Source organism: Camellia sinensis, chromosome 8, assembly GCF_055761805.1.
Source record: "Camellia sinensis isolate YWXY chromosome 8, ASM5576180v1, whole genome shotgun sequence".
NCBI lineage: Eukaryota > Viridiplantae > Streptophyta > Magnoliopsida > Ericales > Theaceae > Camellia > Camellia sinensis.
The window spans coordinates 10,002,501-10,024,648 of record NC_138968.1 but is presented as its reverse complement, the minus strand read 5'-3'; the positions used below and the strand labels follow the sequence as shown (position 1 = coordinate 10,024,648).

Genomic DNA, 22,148 nt, shown 5'->3' with positions numbered 1-22,148 from the left:
TTTTGCCATTAGCCTTTTTTTAAAAAAAAAAATTAGATTTTTTTACACTGCACACAGATTGAAAAAAAATAATAATAATACAAATTTAAAATATTATGTTTTTTTTTTTTGAAAAATAAATACGTTCAAAATATTTGAAGAAATTCACTTCCTTTATATAGGTCATAGTCAACTGCAATAATGTGGAGTGGAATTTTGTTTTGACCATTGAATTTGAACAAGTTATTTACCGAGCTCTAGTTTTTAAAAATAATAATTTTTTCACTTCTTTCTTAAATTTGAGTTTATTGTGAAATTATGTTTTGAAAATATAATTTTAATAAATTAAAAAAAGAAGTATTCTTCTGGGAAATATGTTTGAAAGGCGTTGAGTTTAAAAATTATGTTTAAAATAATTGGAGTTTGAAAAATATGTTTAATAATGACATAAGTTTAATAAAAAAGTTCAAAACCTATGAACTTTCTAGCTACTATCACTATGGAATAAGAAACTATATGCTGTTGAATGCAGCTGTGTAGTAGGTCGATCAACAACCATTTTATTGTTACTTTGAAGCTTCATTAATTCATTATTATTATTTTTTCTTCTAGAAAATAAGGTGAATGACAAATGCGAAATTAACATTTTATTGGAATTTTTTTCCAAGGAAAAGACTGAAACATGTAAGCCATAAAATTCATAAACTATGTCCAAAAAATTAAAGAATTCAAACCATTGAAACAAATTTTTTTTAAAAATAATAATAATTATTTACTTAAAAAAAGCCAGCAAAAGGTATTGGACGCAAAAGAAAGGGGCTTGATGCAACATCTTTTGGCTTTATGATTCTTGACTTTTTAGTAATCTTTTAATTCGATTATTCATAAACAATTTAAGAAATTTTTGGTAATACAATCCCACGTAATAAGATAATTTATGAAATTTTTGGTGATACAATCCCAGGTAATAAGATTTTGGAGAAATTACAAATATATATATATATATATATATAGGATTTGACCCTTATAATAAAATAAATTGTGAATTTTTAAATTTTTTTAATTTGAATTTTAAATTTATTTATTTTTCAATCTAAACCTGTATATTTCTGTTAAATAAAATCGATGAAGTATTTTATTCTAATCATTAAACTCAATAAATTAAAAAAATAATAATTTTCTTATACTTTCTACCACTTTCAAGCTAAACAAACTCATAAATGTAAAAAAAAATTCACTTTTTTTTACTTTCTACCTATTTTATTGTAAACAAACTAAGCCTAAGAGAAATTACAAATTACAAAAAAAATAAATAAAATAAAAACTAGGGTACCATTTCGTTCTCATTTCAAATTATTATTTGAATCAAAAAATTTCAAAACTTATAATCAAATAAAGTTTTCAAAACTCAATTTAAAAACTGTTTTCAAAATTCATAACCAAACTCATTTCAAAACTCTATTTGAAAAAATATATATTAAAAAAATATATTTTTTTATTTTTGTTTTTGAAAAAAATATTTTATTTTTAAGTTTTTTTGAAAAAAAAAAAATAGTCTGTTGTTTTATGTATTACCAAACCAATTTGTTATGATTTAGATATATATGGGTTATTCAAAATTTTTTAAAATTTTAAAAAATTAAATATTGAAAATGAAAGTAAAAATATTTTTAAAAAATATTTAAAATAAAATAAATAAATAAAACATTTCAAATCAAAATTATATATTTAAAATATTTCAAAAAAATAGAGGCCCAAATGTAGTAAATCTAACACACATTAAAAAATAAAAATAAACGTTTGCCCTACAAAAATAAAAATAAGAAAATTTTAAAATTTTATTTCTCATCCCATCCTAAAATATTAATCCTTTATGGGAATCTAGTTTTTGTTTGATAGTATAATTATTACACTTCAAAAATATTAATTTTTCAAAACTATCCCTTGACTTTTTTTCAGAACATTAATTGTCATAGTTATACTTTTGTGTATGAATTTAAAATAATGGCAAAATATAAAATTTATATTTATTTTAGTTCTTAATTTTTGAAAATACACTAATATTTTGGGATAATAAAAAATTGAATAAGGGACTAATATTTTAAAACGAATGAAGTATTTATTTTCAGTTTAAATCATCTGTCTATTTCAATTAAGTAAAATAGACCAAAAATAGAGTTCTAGTTATTAAACTTAGAAAAATTCTATGGTATACACCCTTACAATCATTGTGTCTTAAGTTATGACCTACTGTGTTATTAGTTATAACATATTGTGGTTGTTTGGGAAGTTATTATTTTAATATGCTATAATTTTTATGTTTGAAAAGATGATTGGATTTTTTTGTAATTATATGTGATATTTGTAAGAGAAAATGTAAAATGATATTGGGTTAGTTGTGACATTTTTTCTTATTTACTTTTGTCTTTTTGTGGATTTTAGGGTTGGTTTGGGGTGTTCTAAAAAAGTGTATTTTTTTATCTTTTTACGAAAAGATGTGCAGAAAGTAGAGAGATGATGTGATGGAAAAAAGATAAAAAGATGGATTATATAGTTCATGCCAAACCAACCCAAAGGGCTATAAAAATTTTACTTCCCAAACAGGCCTATTGTGATATTGATTATGACATTATTTTGATTATAATTTAAAAGCTGTTTAGCCTCCGTTTGGGAAGTGGGTTGGCTTTTTGGTTTTTTGACTTTTTTAGCTATTTTAGCCCTGGGCTAAAAAGCTTAGTTTGGGAAGGACTTTTTCACTTTTTTGACTTTTTGGCTTTTTTGTGAGGTGTCTTCCTGTTAAATTATCAATATGCCCTTTTTGGCTTTTTTTTTTATTATTTTGGGTTTGGATTTGGCAAATTTTGCATAAATGTTATTTATTTATTTATTTATTTTTCGGTTTGGATTTGGCGTATTTTGCTCTTTTTTTTTTATTTTGGGTTTGGATTTGGCGTATTTTGCTTACATTTTTTTTTTTTTTTATTTTGGGTTTGGATTTGGCGTATTTTGTTTTTAAATTTTTTTTATTTTTTATTTTTTTATTTTGGGTTAGGATTTGGCGTATTTTGCTTTTTTTTTTTTTAAGTTTTTATTTTTGGTTTGGGTTTGGCGTATTTTGCTTAATTTTTTTTTAAGTTTTTTATTTTTGGTTTGGATTTGGTGTATTTTGCTTGAATTTTTATTTTAAAATTTTTTAAATTTTTTTATTTTGGGTTTGGATTTGGCGTATTTTGCATACATTTTTTTTTTGTTTTTTTTATTTTATTTTTGGTTTGGATTTGGCATATTTTGCTTAATTTTTTTTTTAATTTATGTTTTTGTCTCTTTTTTTTTATATACATTAATTAGTTCTTGTTCTTTAATTTACGTTTTTTGCCTTCTTTATTTTTATTGGTATACAATAACTTATTTATTTATTTATTTGTAAATTACGTGGCGAATGGTAATTTATGTTTTCATGTTTTTTTTAAATGTTTTTGAATGAGGCGTATTTTTGTCGTTATTTTTTTTAAATTTACGATTTTGTCATGTTTTTATTCACTCACATTAATTTGCGTTTTAATTTTTATTTTACTTTTAATTTTATTTTAAATATTTAAATAATGTAAATATTCAATTAATCGTAAAATAAAAATAATATTTAAATAAAGTAATATTTAAAACAAAATAATTTAAATAATTTAAATATTCAATTAATATAAAATATTAAAAATGTTAATATTTTAAATTTAAAAACAACTTTACACTCAAATCGTAATCAAACACATAAAATAAAACACAAGTAATAATTTATTTTTAAAACTCATAACCAAACACGTAACTTGAAGCTAAATTTAAATAATTTTTTTTTTTTTTACTTTTTGTGTGAAAGGACGCATGCCCCTCTTTCATGGGGTAGTTTCGTAAATTTTGCTTGTCCAGTGTTGTTGCCTTTTTTCTGTGCATCTTTTGTCATTTTTTTGGCTAAATAAGCCATTTTTGTTCTTATGTGGCTAATTTAGCCCCCATCTTGCTTCCCAAACACCACCTTAGTTATACATTATGTGATATTCGATTATAACTATAAAAAAGAAAAAACTTATATCATTTGTAATAATCAAACTCAACTTAATGTAAGTGTATATAAAATGTCTAAAATATTATGGTACCGTTTGATAGAATTTTAGAATTATAATTTAAGTATAGAATTATATTTTGAGTTTCTAGGTGTTTGAATTATAATTTGAAAAGATAAAATTTGTTTGGTTATAAATTTTGAAAAGAGTTTTTAAATTAAGTTTTGAATTTTTGACGTGATATATGAAATGAGAAAAGTTGTTTGATTATGAGTTTTCAAAAGAGTTTTTAAAACTTAATTCAAAAATTTATAACTCATAATTAAACACACAATTCAAAACTCTATTAAAAAAAGTTTAAAACTCATAACCAAACTCTTTTTAAAATTCAACTCAAAAAAATAATTACTGAAAAAAACAAAAAAAAATTGTGTACGACCCGCTCCCCTTACCCAATAGTGTGACGCCCCAAAATTTTTTTTTTTTGAAACATCATAAGATTTAAATAACAATAACTTGCTAGATAAAATTTTAACTACTAGTTAGGAACTTTTAAGTTCTTACAAAGCCAAAGTCCAACGACAGAATAAAACTACAAGTTCACACACAACGTCACAACATAGTTTAATCCTAATACAAGGGATAACAGGATTTTATTCTGACAAAGTATTGACTCTAAGTCAGCCAAGGTTCGATATTGGCAGCAACTCCAATTTCAGCCTCAGTCCCTTATTCAACATAATCTGGCATGAAACGCCAGGGCAACAAAATATATGCCATGAGTTTTGCAACACAGTAAGAAAACGTAACCAACCTACCATTCTTTTTAAGAGACAAATAATAATATTCTAAACATGAGATAACAATATAATTATACACAGAAATTACAACCATTAGAATAGTTTCAGTAATTTTAATAATTTAGGTGACACTCGAAATCTCACCAAAGAGATTTAACTTACCAACCACTAAGCATGGCAACGGTTAATTTGAAACCCTCCCTTGGTCAAATATTTAAATGTTACCAACCGTAACTACCAGGGATACCCACGTCCGGAGTTATATACCCAAGTAGTGGCATCCGTGGTCTGCCCCAAGGAAACGGTCTGCCAGGGGTAAGCAACCTCCCTGTGTGCCACCTGCACATCCACCCTTATTCCAAAACCGAATACCGAAAAGGGTTCAAATAAGTCCCGTGCCATCTTAGAGTTTCGCAACACAATTTACGTGAGAATTCTCAAAACCAGGGCTCACCCTGAACAACCGGTGTTAACCGTCAACTCTTAATTCCGTACAGTCTTTAAACCAAGACTCACCCCGAACAACTGGTATTAACCGTCAATTGTTAACTTTGTATATGTCGTTAATCATTTCAGTTAATTTTGATATTAATCACAAATAACTCCAAATTTTTAATCACAAGTAATGTTATACCAACTCATTAAAATTCCCAATCATAAAATATTGCATGTGTCACACAATACTAAATAAAAGTACAGAATTTAAATAAACAATTTATTTAAACCATGGTATGAAATAATAACTTAGATACAAGAATTAAACCCTAAACACACACATGCACAAATTTTTGATTTACAAAATTAGACTAGCATAATATTAAAGTGGTGATTTTATTCTGTCCAGAAAATTTTCAGAGTATATATCTTGCAAATAAAATTATAAATACATTACTTATACAACTCTAAAATTCATATCAATCTACAGGATACTCAATAAATATGTTATGGTTATTTTTCAGAAAGCTTTTCCCAAAAATAACTTATAAATAATTCTAAACAAATTCCAAGGGTGTTTATGACACAGATTTGTCACATTTCCTTATTTTAATTCCATGCTTAAATTTATAGATCAAACCCATAATCTAAGGATTTATGAAACTAGACTTCTCAAATTTCATCTTCTAGTCAGAAATTACCAGATTTGGCTTAGTATAGAATTTTAAATAAATTTTCAGATACATGGTAAAATCTGTCTCACAGTTTCAGATTCAGTTAGAAATTTGTATAAATTCGTAGAAAGCTCAAACATTATTTTCAAAAATTTTTGGATAAACTAGACATCTTTATCAACAGCTTTGTAGAAGAAATCATTTCGAAATTTTGAGTATAAAATTGTCTAAAAATTCGGGTAACATGCTGGCAGATTCAAGACAGATTATTCTCAGCACAGTTTCAGATTTAGTTAAAAATTTGTATAAATTCGTAGAAAGCTCAAAAATTATTTCCAAAAAATTTTGGATAAACTGGACATCATTATCAACAGCTTTGTAGAAGAAATCATCTCGAAATTGTGAGTATAAAATTGTCTAAAAATTCGGGTAACATGCTGGCAGATTCAAGACAGATTATTCTCAGCACAGTTTCAGATTTAGTTAAAAATTTGTATAAATTCGTAGAAAGCTCAAAAATTATTTCCAAAAATTTTTAGATAAACTAGACATCATTATCAACAACTTTATAGAAGAAATCATCTCGAAATTCTGAGTATAAAATTGTCTAAAAATTCGGGTAACATGCTGGCAGATTCAAGACAGATTATTCTCAACACAATTTCAGACAATGTATCAAATGTACGTAATCTGAAAAATTTCAATTATATAAAAACAAAATGAGAGGGTTGAGAGGGTTTTCTTATTTAGTAATAGAGTGACAAAATGGTTGAGAATTTTGGCTTCTTTAATCTCCTACTCTTCTTCCTCTCCTAACACCAAGCTTGGTGGCATTGGGGATTTCTCTCTTCTTCTTCTTCTTCTTTTTTTTTTTTTTTTTTTTTTCTCTCTCACCGGATGCTTGCATGCACAAGGAAGGCTTGCATGCATATAAATATTGAAGACATCTCTCTCACCCTCTCATTCTTTCCATTATTTTATTTTCTCAAAAACATTTCATTCCCTTTCTCCAATTTCTAAGAGCAAACTTTCTCTAATTTTCATGGTTTCCTAATTTCTAAGAGATGGTGGATTTGGTAGGAACTATGGGTTGTTTGCCCACGGTTTGTTTGTTTGTATTTTTTTTTTTTTTTTTGTGGGTTTCTGAAAATTGACACACTAAGATTTTTAACTAAGGTATTTAGTAAGAATAGTTATTATATTGAATCATAATTAAAATAATTTATAAACAACAAATATTGAACACCCACAAAATTATTATTCTTAATAATGTCTTGTTAGTGATTGAATTGAGTCAATTTAAAACTAACTTTTACACTAATGTATAATTCAGATAGACTGTAGACAAAATTAATTAATAAATTTTCTTTAAAGAATAATTAAAAGATGGGTTTTCACAATCTACCCTCCTAAAAGAAAATTTCGTCCTCGAAATTAATTCGTACCTTTAGACTCGAATAGTTGAGGGTAATTGATACGTATCATATCTTCTCGCTCCCACGTTGACTCTTCCATCCCACGATGTCTCCAGAGAACTCGAACCAATGGTATAGTTTTGCCTCGTAATTTCTTCTCGCGACGATCTAAAATCTTGACAGGCTTTTCTTCAAATGTCACGTCTTCATCAAGATTAATTTCCTCCCAATTGATGATGTGAGAAGGGTGTGGCTCGTATTTCCGTAGCATAGAGACGTGGAAAACATTATGTACTCCAGCCAGTTGAGGCGGTAGAGCCAAACGGTACGCCACTTCTCCTATTTTGTCCAAAATTTCGAAAGGCCCTATGAAGCGAGGTGACAACTTTCCCTTATTTCCGAAACGAACAACTCCTCGGCGAGGCTGTATTTTCAGAAACACGTGATCTCCAACTTTAAATGCTAAAGGTCTTCTCCTTTGATCTGCATAGCTTTTCTGCCTACTCTGAGCGGTGTCAAGCCTTTGCCTAATTAGTTTCACCTTCTCGGTAGTTTCCTGAACTAACTCTGGCCCTAAAAGAGGTACTTCTCCGACTTCTGTCCAACATATTGGTGATCGGCAAGGCCGTCCGTACAAAGCTTCATACGGTGCCATACCAATACTTGCTTGAAAACTGTTATTGTAAGAGAATTCGACTAGTGGTAAATATTTCTCCCAACTACCTTTAAAGTCCATCACACAAGCTCGAAGCATGTCTTCTAAAGTCTGAATTGTTCTTTCCGATTGACCGTCAGTTTGAGGGTGAAAGGCTGTACTAAAACACAACTCTGTACCCAAGGCCTTTTGCAGACTTTGCCAGAACTGTGACGTAAAACGAGAATCACGATCTGACACTATTGAGACTGGTACTCCGTGCAATCTAATGATTTCTCGAATAAATAATTGACTTAAAGATTCGAATGTGCCTGCTGGTACTATTGGTAGGAAATGTGCCGTCTTAGTTAATCGATCAACCACCACCCAAATTGCATCATGGCCTTGCGGCGATCGGGGTAATCCCGTTACAAAATCCATTGTTATGTGTTCCCGTTTCCACTTAGGTATTGGTAAAGGTTGAAGTTTCCCTGCCGACCTTTGATGTTCTGCCTTCACTTGCTGACACGTCAAGCACTTAGATACAGATTGAGCAACGTCCTTCTTCATTCCACTCCACCAATACTGTCGCTTAAGATCCTGGTACATCTTATTTCCTCCCGGATGAACCGCAAAAACCGAATGGTGAAATTCTTTAAGTACTTCCTCTCTTAATTGTTCGATGTTTGGCACAAAAATTCTACCTAAATACCTTAAACTACCATCTTGATGGAGCGTCCAATCTGGTGAAGATTCCCCGGACACTAATCGGGCCTTGATGGAGTCGGTCTCCTGATCAAACCTTTGGGCTTCCAACACTTTGGTAAGAAGTTGGGGTGTTGTAACTATTGTAAACAACCTACCATTCCCATTCTGAGTCTCTGGTTGTAACTTAAACCCATTCACAGTGCTTACCATTTCCTATTCTTTAATTAATATGTTGGCTACAATCTCCCTTGTCTTTCGACTTAGTGCATCTGCTACAACATTAGCCTTTCCGGGATGATAAGACAAGGTACATTGGTAATCTTCAAGGTACTCCATCCAGCGTCTCTGCCTCATGTTCAAATCTCTTTGTGTGAACAAGTACTTCAAGCTTTTGTGATCGGTAAATATCTCAAATTTTTCGTCATAAAGGTAATGTCGCCAAATCTTAAGTGCATAGACCACAGCTGCCAACTCCAGATCGTGAGTAGGATAATTTTTCTCATGATTCTTCAATTGTCTTGATCCGTAAGCTACTACCTTCCCGTTTTGCATTAACACACTACCTAACCCTTCCTTAGAGGCATCACAATAAACAGTGTACCCAACGTCACGTTCGGGTATGACCAATATAGGAGCGCTTGTCAGTCTCTTCTTGAGTTCTTGAAATGACTGTTCACACGCTTCGTTCCATTCAAACTTTACTCCTTTTGGCGTTAGGCGTGTCATCGGCTTGGCTAATTTGGAGAAATCCTGAATGAATCTTCTATAATAACCTGCTAATCCCAAGAAACTACGAATCTCAAACGTATTCTTAGGTTGTTTCCACCCCATCACTGCTTCTACTTTAGCAGGATCCACTGATATCCCTGATTCAGATACAACATGACCTAAAAACTTTACTTCCTTTAGCCAAAATTCACATTTGCTAGCTTTAGCATACAATTGGTTTTCTCTTAGAATTTGCAAAACGGTCCTCAGATGTTGCTCGTGGTCTTCCTCCGATCGTGAGTATATCAGAATATCATCAATGAATACTACCACAAATTGGTCCAAATAGGGGGTAAAGATTTGTTCATTAAACTCATGAATACCCCAGGAGCATTTGTCAAACCAAATGGCATTACCACAAACTCATAGTGGCCATAACGGGTTCGAAATGCAGTTTTGGGTATATCTTCTCCTCTAACACGAAGTTGGTGGTATCCCGACCTAAGGTCAATTTTGGAAAAACATTTTGAACCTCTTAATTGATCAAACAAGTCATCAATTCTGGGTAAGGGATATCGATTTTTAATGGTGGCTCGATTTAGTTGTCGATAATCGATGCACAATCTTAAGGTCCCATCCTTCTTCTTTGCGAATAATGCTGGCGCTCCCCAAGTGGACGTACTTGGTCTGATGAACTTCTTACTCAACAGTTCTTGCAACTGCTCCTTCAATTCTCGAAGTTTAGCTGGCGCCATACGATGTGGTGCCATTGAAATCGGTGAAGTCCCGGGTTGAAGCTCAATCGTGAAATCTACATCTCGTTTTGGAGGTAATCCTGGTAATTCATCAGGGAAAACGTCAGCATACTCGCACACCACATAGGGTAATCCTGGATCCTCTCGATTTTCGTCTTCCAAAATTAGGCTCGCCAACCATCCAGTTAGTTGATCATGCCATCGCGACTTGCGACACGTTGGAGTTAGAGAATCTTGTCTATCCCCTTTAAATTGGACTTTCGTGCCGTTAAGGGAGGATGCTGTCACTGTCTTACAGTAACAATCAATAATGGCTCGATGAACTGACAACCAGTCCATTCCTAGGATGACGTCAAAATTCGACATATCCATAACTCTTAGATCACAGATCAAATGTGAACCGGAGATTTCTAGCTCGCAAGTTTTACATACTAGATTTACTCGGGTTTGACCTCCTAAGGGTGAAGCGACACTCATAGCTATATCTAACGCTTCTGGCTTTAAACCCAAACTTGTCACACATGCAGTGGATATAAAAGAATGCGAAGCTCCAGAATCAAATAATACTTTAACCCAAGAATTCATAAGGATTAACATACCTTGAATTACTGATGGGTTATCAACATCTTCTTCTTCTTGGAGAGCATACATTCTTCCTACTGCCTGTTGGTTAGTCTCTCCCGGTTTCTTTCCATTTCCAGCTCCTTGTGGTTGTGTTCTTGGTCGGCCTGCATTCTTAGAGGCTTGAGGCTGCCCCTTGTTGGTCTGGGCATGTTGAGTAGGCTTAGAACCTTGCCCTGGTTGGCATTTGTTGTATGGTTGTGCCCCTCGCTGATCCATAAAATACTTCCCTCCTTGAGGACACTCACTTCGACGATGCCCCTGTTGACCACATCCGAAACATCTTCCTTCCATTCACTTACAAAGTTTCCTCCTTGTTGGTTTCCTCGATTCTGTCTTTGTTGCTGTTGCATTCCTCCGGCATAAGGTGCTGGTGCAGGATGGTTTCTGGTGTTGCGGACTGGGCCTCCTCCGCGTGGTTGGTTGTTATTCCTTGATCGCTGATTTCAAATGCGTTCGGAATCCGCTAACTCTCGTTCCACAATTAAAGCTCGATCCACCATTTGGGCATAGGTAGAGAGTTGTACTGCGATCAATCTTCCTCTAATGTCTGTGTCCAAGCCCCATTCGAATCGCCTAACCTTATCTTCTTTATTTGCTACTATGGCTGAAGCGTACCGTGAAAGAGCTTCAAAACGGTTCGCATATTGAGCGACTGACATTTTTCCTTGTTTCATTTGGAGGAACTCTTGAATCATTTCTTGTTTTAGCGAGTTAGGAAAATACTTTTCCATGAACAGGTCTTCGAATTGTCTCCAAGTTAATGTCTCTACTTGTCGAGTACTTTTGATCATTTCCCACCAATGATCTGCTTCCCCTTCCATTTGAAATGCCGCCATGGTCACTCTATCTTGTTCATTTCGGATGTCGGAAGTATCTAGCAACTTCTTAATTTATCTTAACCAAGCTTCAGCTTCATGGGGGTTTGATCCACCAAGGAATTTGTGGGGACGTAGCTTTTCAAACTTTCCTATCATCTCTGATTTGTTTTGATCTTGGTTTCGGGGTGGTATATTACCTACCCTATCAGCAATCGCGCGTATAATTCAAGCAACATCGCCATCAGGCACGCCATCGCCATTACCGTTGTTATTATTTCTTGTTCGTCCAGCCATTCTGCATGATGGGATTTTCTTAATTGTAAAAATAATAAACTACTACCCATGGCCCAAAGGTTCAAACCTAGGCTCTGATACCACGCTGTGACGCCCCAAATTTTTTTTTTTTTTTTGAAACGTCATAAGATTTAAATAACAATAACTTGCTAGATAAAATTTTAACTACTAGTTAGGAACTTTTAAGTTCTTACAAAGCCAAAGTCCAACGACAGAATAAAACTACAAGTTCACACACAACGTCACAACATAGTTTAATCCTAATACAAGGGATAACAGGATTTTATTCTGACAAAATATTGACTCTAAGTCAGTTAAGGTTCGATATTGGAAGCAGCTCCAATTTCAGCCTCAGTCCCTTCTTCAACATAATCTGGCATGAAACGCCAGGGCAACAAAATATATGCCATGAGTTTTGCAACACAGTAAGAAAACGTAACCAACCTACCATTCTTTTTAAGAGACAAATAATAATATTCTAAACATGAGATAACAATATAATTATACACAGAAATTACAATCATTAGAATAGTTTCAGTAATTTTAATAATTTAGGTGACACTCGAAATCTCACCAAAGAGATTTAACTTACCAACCACTAAGCATGGCAACGGTTAATTTGAAACCCTCCCTTGGTCAAATATTTAAGTGTTACCAATCGTAACTACCAGGGATGCCCACGTCCGGAGTTATATATCCAAGTAGTGGCATCCGTGGTCTACCCCAAGGAAACGGTCTGCCAGGGGTAAGCAACCTCCCTGTGTGCCACCTGCACATCCACCCTTATTCCAAAACCAAATACCGAAAAGGGTTCAAATAAGTCCCGTGCCATCTTAGAGTTTCGCAACACAATTTACGTGAGAATTCTCAAAACCAGGGCTCACCCTGAACAACCGGTGTTAACCGTCAACTCTTAATTCCGTACAGTCTTTAAACCAAGACTCACCCCGAACAACTGGTATTAACCGTCAATTGTTAACTTTGTATATGTCGTTAATCATTTCAGTTAATTTTGATATTAATCACAAATAACTCCAAATTTTTAATCACAAGTAATGTTATACCAACTCATTAAAATTCCCAATCATAAAATATTGCATGTGTCACACAATACTAAATAAAAGTACAGAATTTAAATAAACAATTTATTTAAACCATGGTATGAAATAATAACTTAGATACAAGAATTAAACCCTAAACACACACATGCACAAATTTTTGATTTACAAAATTAGACTAGCATAATATTAAAGTGGTGATTTTATTATGTCCAGAAAATTTTCAGAGTATATATCTTGCAAATAAAATTATAAATACATTACTTATACAACTCTAAAATTCATATCAATCTACAGGATACTCAATAAACATGTTATGGTTATTTTTCAGAAAGCTTTTCCCAAAAATAACTTATAAATAATTCTAAACAAATTCCAAGGGTGTTTATGACACAGATTTGTCACATTTCCTTATTTTAATTCCATGCTTAAATTTATAGATCAAACCCATAATCTAAGGATTTATTATGAAACTAGACTTCTCAAATTTCATCTTCTAGTCAGAAATTACCAGATTTGGCTTAGTATAGAATTTTAAATAAATTTTCAAATACATGGTAAAATCTGTCTCACAGTTTCAGATTCAGTTAGAAATTTGTATAAATTCGTAGAAAGCTCAAAAATTATTTTCAAAAATTTCTGGATAAACTAGACATCATTATCAACATCTTTGTAGAAGAAATCATCTCGAAATTTTGAGTATAAAATTGTCTAAAAATTCGGGTAACATGCTGGCAGATTCAAGACAGATTATTCTCAGCACAGTTTCAGATTTAGTTAAAAATTTGTATAAATTCGTAGAAAGCTCAAAAATTATTTCCAATTTTTTTGGGATAAACTAGACATCATTATCAACAGCTTTGTAGAAGAAATCATCTCGAAAGTTTGAGTATAAAATTGTCTAAAAATTCGGGTAACATGCTGGTAGATTCAAGACAGATTATTCTCAGCACAGTTTCAGATTTAGTTAAAAATTTGTATAAATTCGTAGAAAGCTCAAAAATTATTTCCAAAAATTTCTAGATAAACTAGACATCATTATCAACAACTTTATAGAAGAAATCATCTCGAAATTCTGAGTATAAAATTGTCTAAAAATTTGGGTAACATGCTGGCAGATTCAAGACAGATTATTCTCAACACAGTTTCAGACAATGTATCAAATGTACGTAATCTGAAAAATTTCAATTATATAAAAACAAAATGAGAGGGTTGAGAGGGTTTTCTTACTTAGTAATAGAGTGACAAAATGGTTGAGAATTTTGGCTTCTTTAATCTCCTACTCTTCTTCCTCTCCTAACACCAAGCTTGGTGGCTTTGGGGATTTCTCTCTTCTTCTTCTTCTTCTTTTTTTTTTTTTTTTTTTTTTTTCTCTCTCACCGGATGCTTGCATGCACAAGGAAGGCTTGCATGCATATAAATATTGAAGACATCTCTCTCACCCTCTCATTCTTTCCATTATTTTATTTTCTCAAAAACATTTCATTCCCTTTCTCCCATTTCTAAGAGCAAACTTTCTCTAATTTTCATGGTTTCCTAATTTCTAAGAGATGGTGGATTTGGTAGGAACTATGGGTTGTTTGCCCACGGTTTGTTTGTTTGTATTTTTTTTTTTTTGTGGGTTTCTGAAAATTGACACACTAAGATTTTTAACTAAGGTATTTAGTAAGAATAGTTATTTTATTGAATCATAATTAAAATAATTTATAAACAACAAATATTGAACACCCACAAAATTATTATTCTTAATAATGTCTTGTTAGTGATTGAATTGAGTCAATTTAAAACTAACTTTTACACTAATGTATAATTCAGATAGACTGTAGACAAAATTAATTAATAAATTTTCTTTAAAGAATAATTAAAAGATGGGTTTTCACAAATAGTTAAGTATCATGGTGGCCAGTAACTGAGGTTACCTCCGATCAATTCATAAACAAATTAATAAACGCGAGCGGAAGTAATATTTAAATGAGAGTACCAAAATAATCATTGGAGCTTCTATTTTTATTACAAAATTATATTGACAAAAATGCTGATATTTACATATAAATATATCATAAAAGTACCGTGTGTGTCTATTCTGCAGCCCCGCGTCTAAGACTTTTCAAAATCTATTTTTTAATTGCATGTGTTCTTGAAAATTGGTAAACAGCTATGAGCACATGACATAGTGAGAAATATTATACAAATAGTATAAGGGACACGAAATAACCATGGATAGTTGGTTAGGCCAAAACATTTAAGATAACTTCGTTGAAACAAATAATCCTTTAAGTAGCAAAACTGAGATTATGTAAATAAATAACCATAACCACGTTAATTTGGTAAACAAATCATTTAAGTGGCAGAAACTGAAATACATAAATTATGTAAGCAAATGACCATAACCACGGTACAGAACAGAACAGAGATCACAGAAGTGACAGTCAGAATAAAGGTATGAATTCAAGAGGTAGCTTGTACGAACTCTAGAGGTGGCTCTCATAATAGTGTAGCACTTAGCTCCGTACAATACTTTACTCCGCACAAAACAGATGTCAATGGATCCATGACAAACAGTGAGTCACAAAGTGACCAAACAGAGGCCAATGGTTATTTAAGTCCTCCAAGGCGTGAGACTTCCATGGTGGTACTTACAAAACATAATTGTTTATAAGGTTATAGTCAAATATTTTTTAAAATATAAACAAACATATCCATGAGTTTATTTTTAAGGAAATAGGGTTCAGAAATAATCCACATAACTAAAACAATAATATAGTTTATAATAATTTATAAAACATAACTTGTATAAAATAAATATGATAAGTCAAAATATAAGTAAAATATATTTTTGTCACTCAAAATATAACATAACTCACATTAACTTTAAATACATTATCCCTTCTCTCAACTAGCAAAGACCCTCCCAACTTTCGCTATTTTTTTCTTCCTTCCTCTTTTCCTCTCTTCCTTTCTTTTTTTCCGTTCTCTCTTCTTTCTTTCTTTTCCTTCCTTCTTTTTCCTTTCCTTTCCAGTGAACGCCTCCTCCCTAGGAGGGAGCATACGTGTCACATTCGATAATAATTATAAAAATTTTATAATTATCTTTAATAGATATTTAAAATAATTATATTTTGACCTAATATTTTAATATAATTATATAAATTAATTAAATTATATTTTATCATATATTAACAGGAAATTAATTAATTATTTTACTACCACACTCACTTTTATTATTATTTATTCATATTTTAACTCCTAAATTCTTAATAATTATATTATTTTACAAAATTACACATAATTATATATAATAAATTATATATTTTCTTAAATGTGATTAAATAATATTAGTATAAATTCTACAGAATAATTAAAAATCTAGATTGTTACAATTTGAATTTAAAATATTACAAAAAAATTTATTATTATTTTTTAAAAATAAATAATCAATTAGTGATTTAAAATGAATTTTCATTGTATATTTGGTTAGAATTATTATTTTTACTTATTTTTGCTTTAAATGTCTAAATAATTTGTCTTTTTGTCTAAAAAAATAATTTATATAGTTTAAAAAATATATATATATATATATATATTTTCAATAACAACCATTTACACAAAAAAAGAAAAAAAACACTGTTTCGATCAACTAGCCAAACATCCGAGGGATATCTGGGAGGATGATCAGGTAGACCAAAATCGCTCTTTTTTAAATTCAAAAACTCACTTTGTTGCCAAACAAGTTTTCAAATGAGGTTTAAAATATGGCCTCAAATCAATTTTGAAAGGGCAAATTACATATACCTCCCTCGAGGTTTAGTTAAATTACAGATACTTCCTTGAGGTTTCGGAAATTACAGATACCTCCCTAAGATATATATTTTCATAACAAATTGTCTTATGAAGTTTATATTTTCATAACAATTTGTCCCCTAATTTGTTATGCAAATAGTACTTTCAGGGCTATCTGTAATTTCTCAAACCTTAAAAGTATCTGTAATTTTATTAAACCTCGAAGGGCATATATAATTTGCCCATTTTAAAAAATTTAAACCAAACAATATATTGAACATAACTCTAGAATTAGGATTCTAGAGTTACACTAAACACAGCCTAAGATTTTAACGCAGGAAAATAAGGTGGCAAGTTTTGCTTTGAAGTCCGTTAAAAAAAAAAAAGTTTTGCTTTGAAGTGGACAAAAGTTGCACCATAGGGTTACGCTTGCAAACGCGAGAGCTCATGAACAACAAGGGTTCGGTCGGCCGCAAACTCAAATAGGCTCGAGCCCTTCTTGGTTTCACTCGAGAAGAGAATTCAAAAAGGGCAAAATCGAGCCGTAAATTAGGTTTCACTGGAGAGTAGCGAACGGCGAGAGAGAGAGAGAGAGAGACAGACCTGAAGATCCATCAAGCTCACGCTTCATTCAAATCTAGATTTTAAATTACTTCGAAGGTAAAACCCTAGCCGATCTCTTTCATTGGATTCTTTAACATCAAATCTTCAATCTTGTATCTGCACATTTGTATATCATCGTTTTCATGGTTTATCTTAGCAGGGAGTGGAAGATAGGAAGAACCCTAGCTCGACGACGACACAGTGCCTTCGAGGTTCAAGAAAAGTCCAATTAGCTTGTGGCTCTCGCTGTCTCGCACTCACAGCTCCGGTGTGTTGTTCTCGCTCTTGATTCTCTTCTCTCTCTTCTCTCTCTCTGTCTCTCTGTTAGGGTTTTGATTTCGAGGGTTGTATCTTAATCTCTGCCAGTTTAATAAGACCCATGTTTTAGTTCGTTGGAATCTTAGATAAATTTACTTCGTGTTTATTTTTTTCAACATTTATTTATGGGAAGAAAAAAAAAAAAATGAAAACTGCGATAACCCTCCCGAAGATGTGGTTGGATTTGAGCTGCCCATTGAGCCATTTTGGGTGGAGGTGGAGTTGGGGGTGGGGAAGAGAGTGAGGGATGCTTGGACATCATAAATGAAACTTATTGAATTGGGTTCGTGTGCGTTTTCGACATCTCGCTAGCATTCATCCCACCCCATGTTTATGCTTGGAGTCAATTTTAGGGCTTTAAGGAGTTATATCAGTTTTTTATATATATTTTTTGCTATTTTAGGCAATGACTCCAATGTTAATGTCTTTTCTAGCTATGTGTTATATACATTCTGGAAGGACAAACTCGTGCACATCTTGATTGGAGTTCATCACCCATCGTAGCGCTATTGTAGTATTTCTCAGTTGTAGGACTTTGTCACAGATGTAAGTTTGTTTTTAGGCTGGCTGTTACTTGCTGAGTTGGCCCGTCATCTGATCTTCAAGATCCACATTTTGGTTTGGCTTCTTCCTCATAATTACGACTGACTACCGTTTGTTCGTTAGTTAAGGTAATAAATGTATTCCGAGGATGATTGACTGTGAGCTATTTAAAGAAATGTTTTAGACTACTTTGCTTTTCTGTCTTTGAATGTATTTTACTAGTTATAATTCCTGTATGTCTTGCTTAAAACTCTCCTCCTGATTGGCCTGCTTCATTATTCTACCTTCGTGGGCTCATGTTATTTTTTCTTTATGGTATACTTTTAGCCCTTGTCTAGACACCTTTTTGCTTTCCTTACCAAGGGTAAAAAAAGTTGACTAGACCCAGTCTTTTGAAATGGAGGACATACATTTTAATTTTAAAATTGTCTCCCTTTGGGTCAGCATCTGACTTGGGAAATCAATTTCTTTGTAATGTGTGTTGGAATGTACATAAAATGACAAATAAGACCTGTCTTATTGCTCAATGTTTGCTGGTGCAGAAATATAATACTAGATTGCTTGACTTGTAGCGATTGAGTTACCTTGTCTAAGATTACAAGTGTTCTCCTGGCAATCAGATAGACAAGACATTCGGGTCTTATTCTTTGTATTTTTTTGTTATGCTCTGTTTGATTAATTTTTGTGGATTGTCTTCTTTACTGTGCAATGTCATGTTGAGTTGAAAGTGGATTGTCAGTCAGGAGTTATTAGGCTCATATTTTTGCATATGGACCTAAAAAGGAGAAAATATGATATTATTGCCAGCTTGATTACCTAATCACAAACTTTATATGAATTTTCTTCCATTCACTAAAAGTTTAGAATGCTGAGGGATGTATTGCATATTTTCCAGGGGTCATTTTCTTCCATGCAATGAAAGAAATCTGAGTAAGGTAAATGCATAAATATATGGCAATCTTAGATCATCTCATGACACGAATGCTTTCTTTATGATAGATGCCAAGCGCTTGGACAAATATGAGCTTTGGAATCATACATAGGGATGTAGATGGGGAGTGGGAGAAATCAGGGTGGAGTTGTGGGTATTTGTTTATAATTGGAGATTGTTGCTCACTCTCAGAAGATCTATTCATCTGCAAAACTTTTAGAGAGGATGACGAGACCAAATTTTATTTCAAATAAATAATAGCTCTGGAGCATCTTGGAGCATATGAGCAATGGAGCTTGTGGAGCACTGCTCACCTCGAGGATTGCTCTCTTGGTTTGCTTCATAGTGATGGTTTTGCTTTATTTCTGTTATTATCAAATTGAGTACATAGCTATCTAGAATGAATATCACAATATATTGAGAAACTTAAAAAAAGTTAATTGTTAGATTTTGCACCAGTTACAATGTTTCCTCTCTTGGTGCAGTGGAACGTGTTCATTGAGTAGTCTCTCCAGCATTGAAAATGAGTGGTCGTTTTTCTCGAACAATTTACGTCGGTAACCTGCCTGCAGATATAAGGGAGTGGGAAGTTGAAGATCTATTCTACAAGGTTTGAGGTTTTTATTTTTTATTTATTTTTTATTGTATCTATTTTTGTTACATAAGCTTCATCATTTTTTTGTTGAATGATTGGTCAGTTTAATCTTGCCTTTGTGATATTGAATGAACCTCTTAATTGCCTATTATATTTCCCCTGAAGTATTGTATGTTATCTGCATTAACACCTCTGTATAATTTTTTTTCTTGGTGAAGTTGTGGTTAGGAAATTATGTCATTTTCTGTTTGCCTAGGCACTTCAGTTAACTACCACCAATAGCCATTACTACTTGACTATAGCCAGTTTAGTAAAAATGATTTCAGTCTGTCATTGTGTAGCTTCTTCAACCCTGGCAGAGCTACTCGAAGATGGAACTGCCATATTGTGCAACTCCTTCATCTTGATAGTTGAGTAACTCCAAATTAAAAAGAACAAAGAAAAATGATTCTAGGAAAATTAAAGGAATGAGGGGATGATTGTATTGAATTCTATGTTACACGGACTCGGGTACGGGTATCGGGTGCGGGTGCATATCTAGGGATCAGACACTTCAAAATTAAAAATTAAGGATACGTAGATATGTATCCAAATTTGGATATGGGTACGGGGATACGTTAAATAGTTTTTAAAAAATATATATATTTATTATATGAAGATGAGTTATATTATATAAATAAGAAATAAAAATCTATGGAGATGATGTATATTATATATATATATTATAAATATTTTTATTTTAATATACATTAATTATTTAATTAATTTATTATATTTTTTAAACAATGTGTTCTAATTAATTTTTTTAATTTTATTTTACGTACATGCATTTATTTATTTTTTATTAATATATATAAGTATATCTTATATTATAAATATATTATATGTTATATAATAATTATTATATAATATATAATAATAATAGTTATTATTATAGTTATTAACTACTACTACTACTATTATTATTATTATTATTATTATATATTATTATAGTTATTATTATAATAATAGGTAGATATATGAATAGAAGACAGAGATATGATCGAGAGAGAGATTGAGAACAGTACGGGAGGGAAAGACAAATCGAGAGAGAGAGAGAAGAGGAGATCGGGAGAAGAGGAGAGATCGAGAGAAGAGGAGATCGAGAGACGAAAGAACAGGAGAGATCGAGAGAAGAGGAGATCGAGAGACGAAAGATCAGGAGACGAGATCAAGAGTGAAGGATCGATTGGGGTGAGATCGAAGCCTGCGACTAGAGAGAAGTCGGCGACTAGGTTCTTGCTCTCTCCTCTTTCCTTTCTTCTGTATTTAGGGCTATTTCGTTGCTTCTGTATTTAGGGCAAAACATAGCCGTATCCATTTGTGATGAGCCGTATCCCGGCCGTATCCCGCACCCGTACCCGTGTCGTGTCGTGTCGACACGGGTACCTCCGAAATTTCAAAGAGTCCGTGTAACATAGACTGAATTAGAAAATTAGATGTGAATAATGAGAGGGGCAAAAGTTGAATAGTTAGGAAAGAATTTCTGGAATGCATTAGCCATCTCTGAGGACTTTGCATGACACATTCCCAAGATGCCACAAGGGCCTTAGCCTCTGTAGAAGCTTTTGAAAATTACTTTGTTTATGATATGTAAAGTATATCCATTAAAAAGATGCCGCAAGGTCCTTAGCCTTTGTACACTATTAGTAGGAGTCTTTTGATACCATATAGACTCATCTTCATGAAAGTCGAAGAGCTACATGGAAACCATATTGTGGACCTCATATTGTGGGCAATACTTGAAGATGCCTGTAATAATAATATGGAATCCATGACCAGTACTATAGTCCATGTTTGGAAAATCTTGAATTGGAAAAAAAGAGAACATCAAATAGAATTATGACATAGAATATCAAATAAACCAAATCAATGACTTTCTAACTTGTTGGGGACATAAAATATGACTAGACCTGAACTGAAACTCGGTTTTAAGAGGTCCCCAGTGCCTCACTTTAATATCAAATATATTTTTAGAATTCCTCTCTTCTTTAAGGTTTTGCTCTTTCTTGGGCCTCTTACCTAATGCATCAGAATATTCATGGTTATTTATTTAATAATGATGGATGAGAAAACGTAGACTGTCTGCTTAATGACCATCGTGTTGATGATGATAAATTTTAACTCGATGCCCCCCAAACTGCCCAATTGAGTTTAATAGCAAGCTTTCGGTGAAATAGATAATAAAGAGTTTTATTAGATTGCTTCATGGGTAACGAGAGTATTTGGGACTATGCCCCGATTATTCTCTAGGTACAAGTAGTCCACCTGTCCCACACATAACAGGTAATTATTGGGCATAGGACATAGTGATGGTCCCAAGGTGGTCAAATGCTTCATGGGATTCAAACTCTTGACCCGTACTTTATAAGATGCTCGTCA

General features: G+C 32.3%; 1 protein-coding gene across 20 annotated transcripts in view; it reads left to right on the top strand.

The window, feature by feature from the left end:
• The first annotated feature begins 17,016 nt into the window (after positions 1–17,016).
• Positions 17,017–22,148, top strand: part of LOC114259213 (serine/arginine-rich splicing factor SR34A) — a 15,250-nt gene continuing 10,118 nt past the window's right edge. For 2 of the 20 annotated variants that reach the window (XM_082884688.1, XM_082884681.1), the window contains exons 1-5: positions 17,127–17,397; positions 17,501–17,608; positions 18,093–18,329; positions 19,097–19,136; positions 19,618–19,742. In XM_082884688.1, the coding sequence (XP_082740814.1) occupies positions 19,656–19,742 (87 nt within the window). In that variant the 5' untranslated portion in view covers positions 17,127–17,397; positions 17,501–17,608; positions 18,093–18,329; positions 19,097–19,136; positions 19,618–19,655. Of the gene's footprint in view, positions 17,398–17,500; positions 17,609–18,092; positions 18,330–19,096; positions 19,137–19,200; positions 19,484–19,617; positions 19,743–22,148 lie in introns of all 20 variants that reach the window. The other 18 variants (XM_082884686.1, XM_082884680.1, XM_082884684.1 and 15 more) reach the window with 12 other exon arrangements.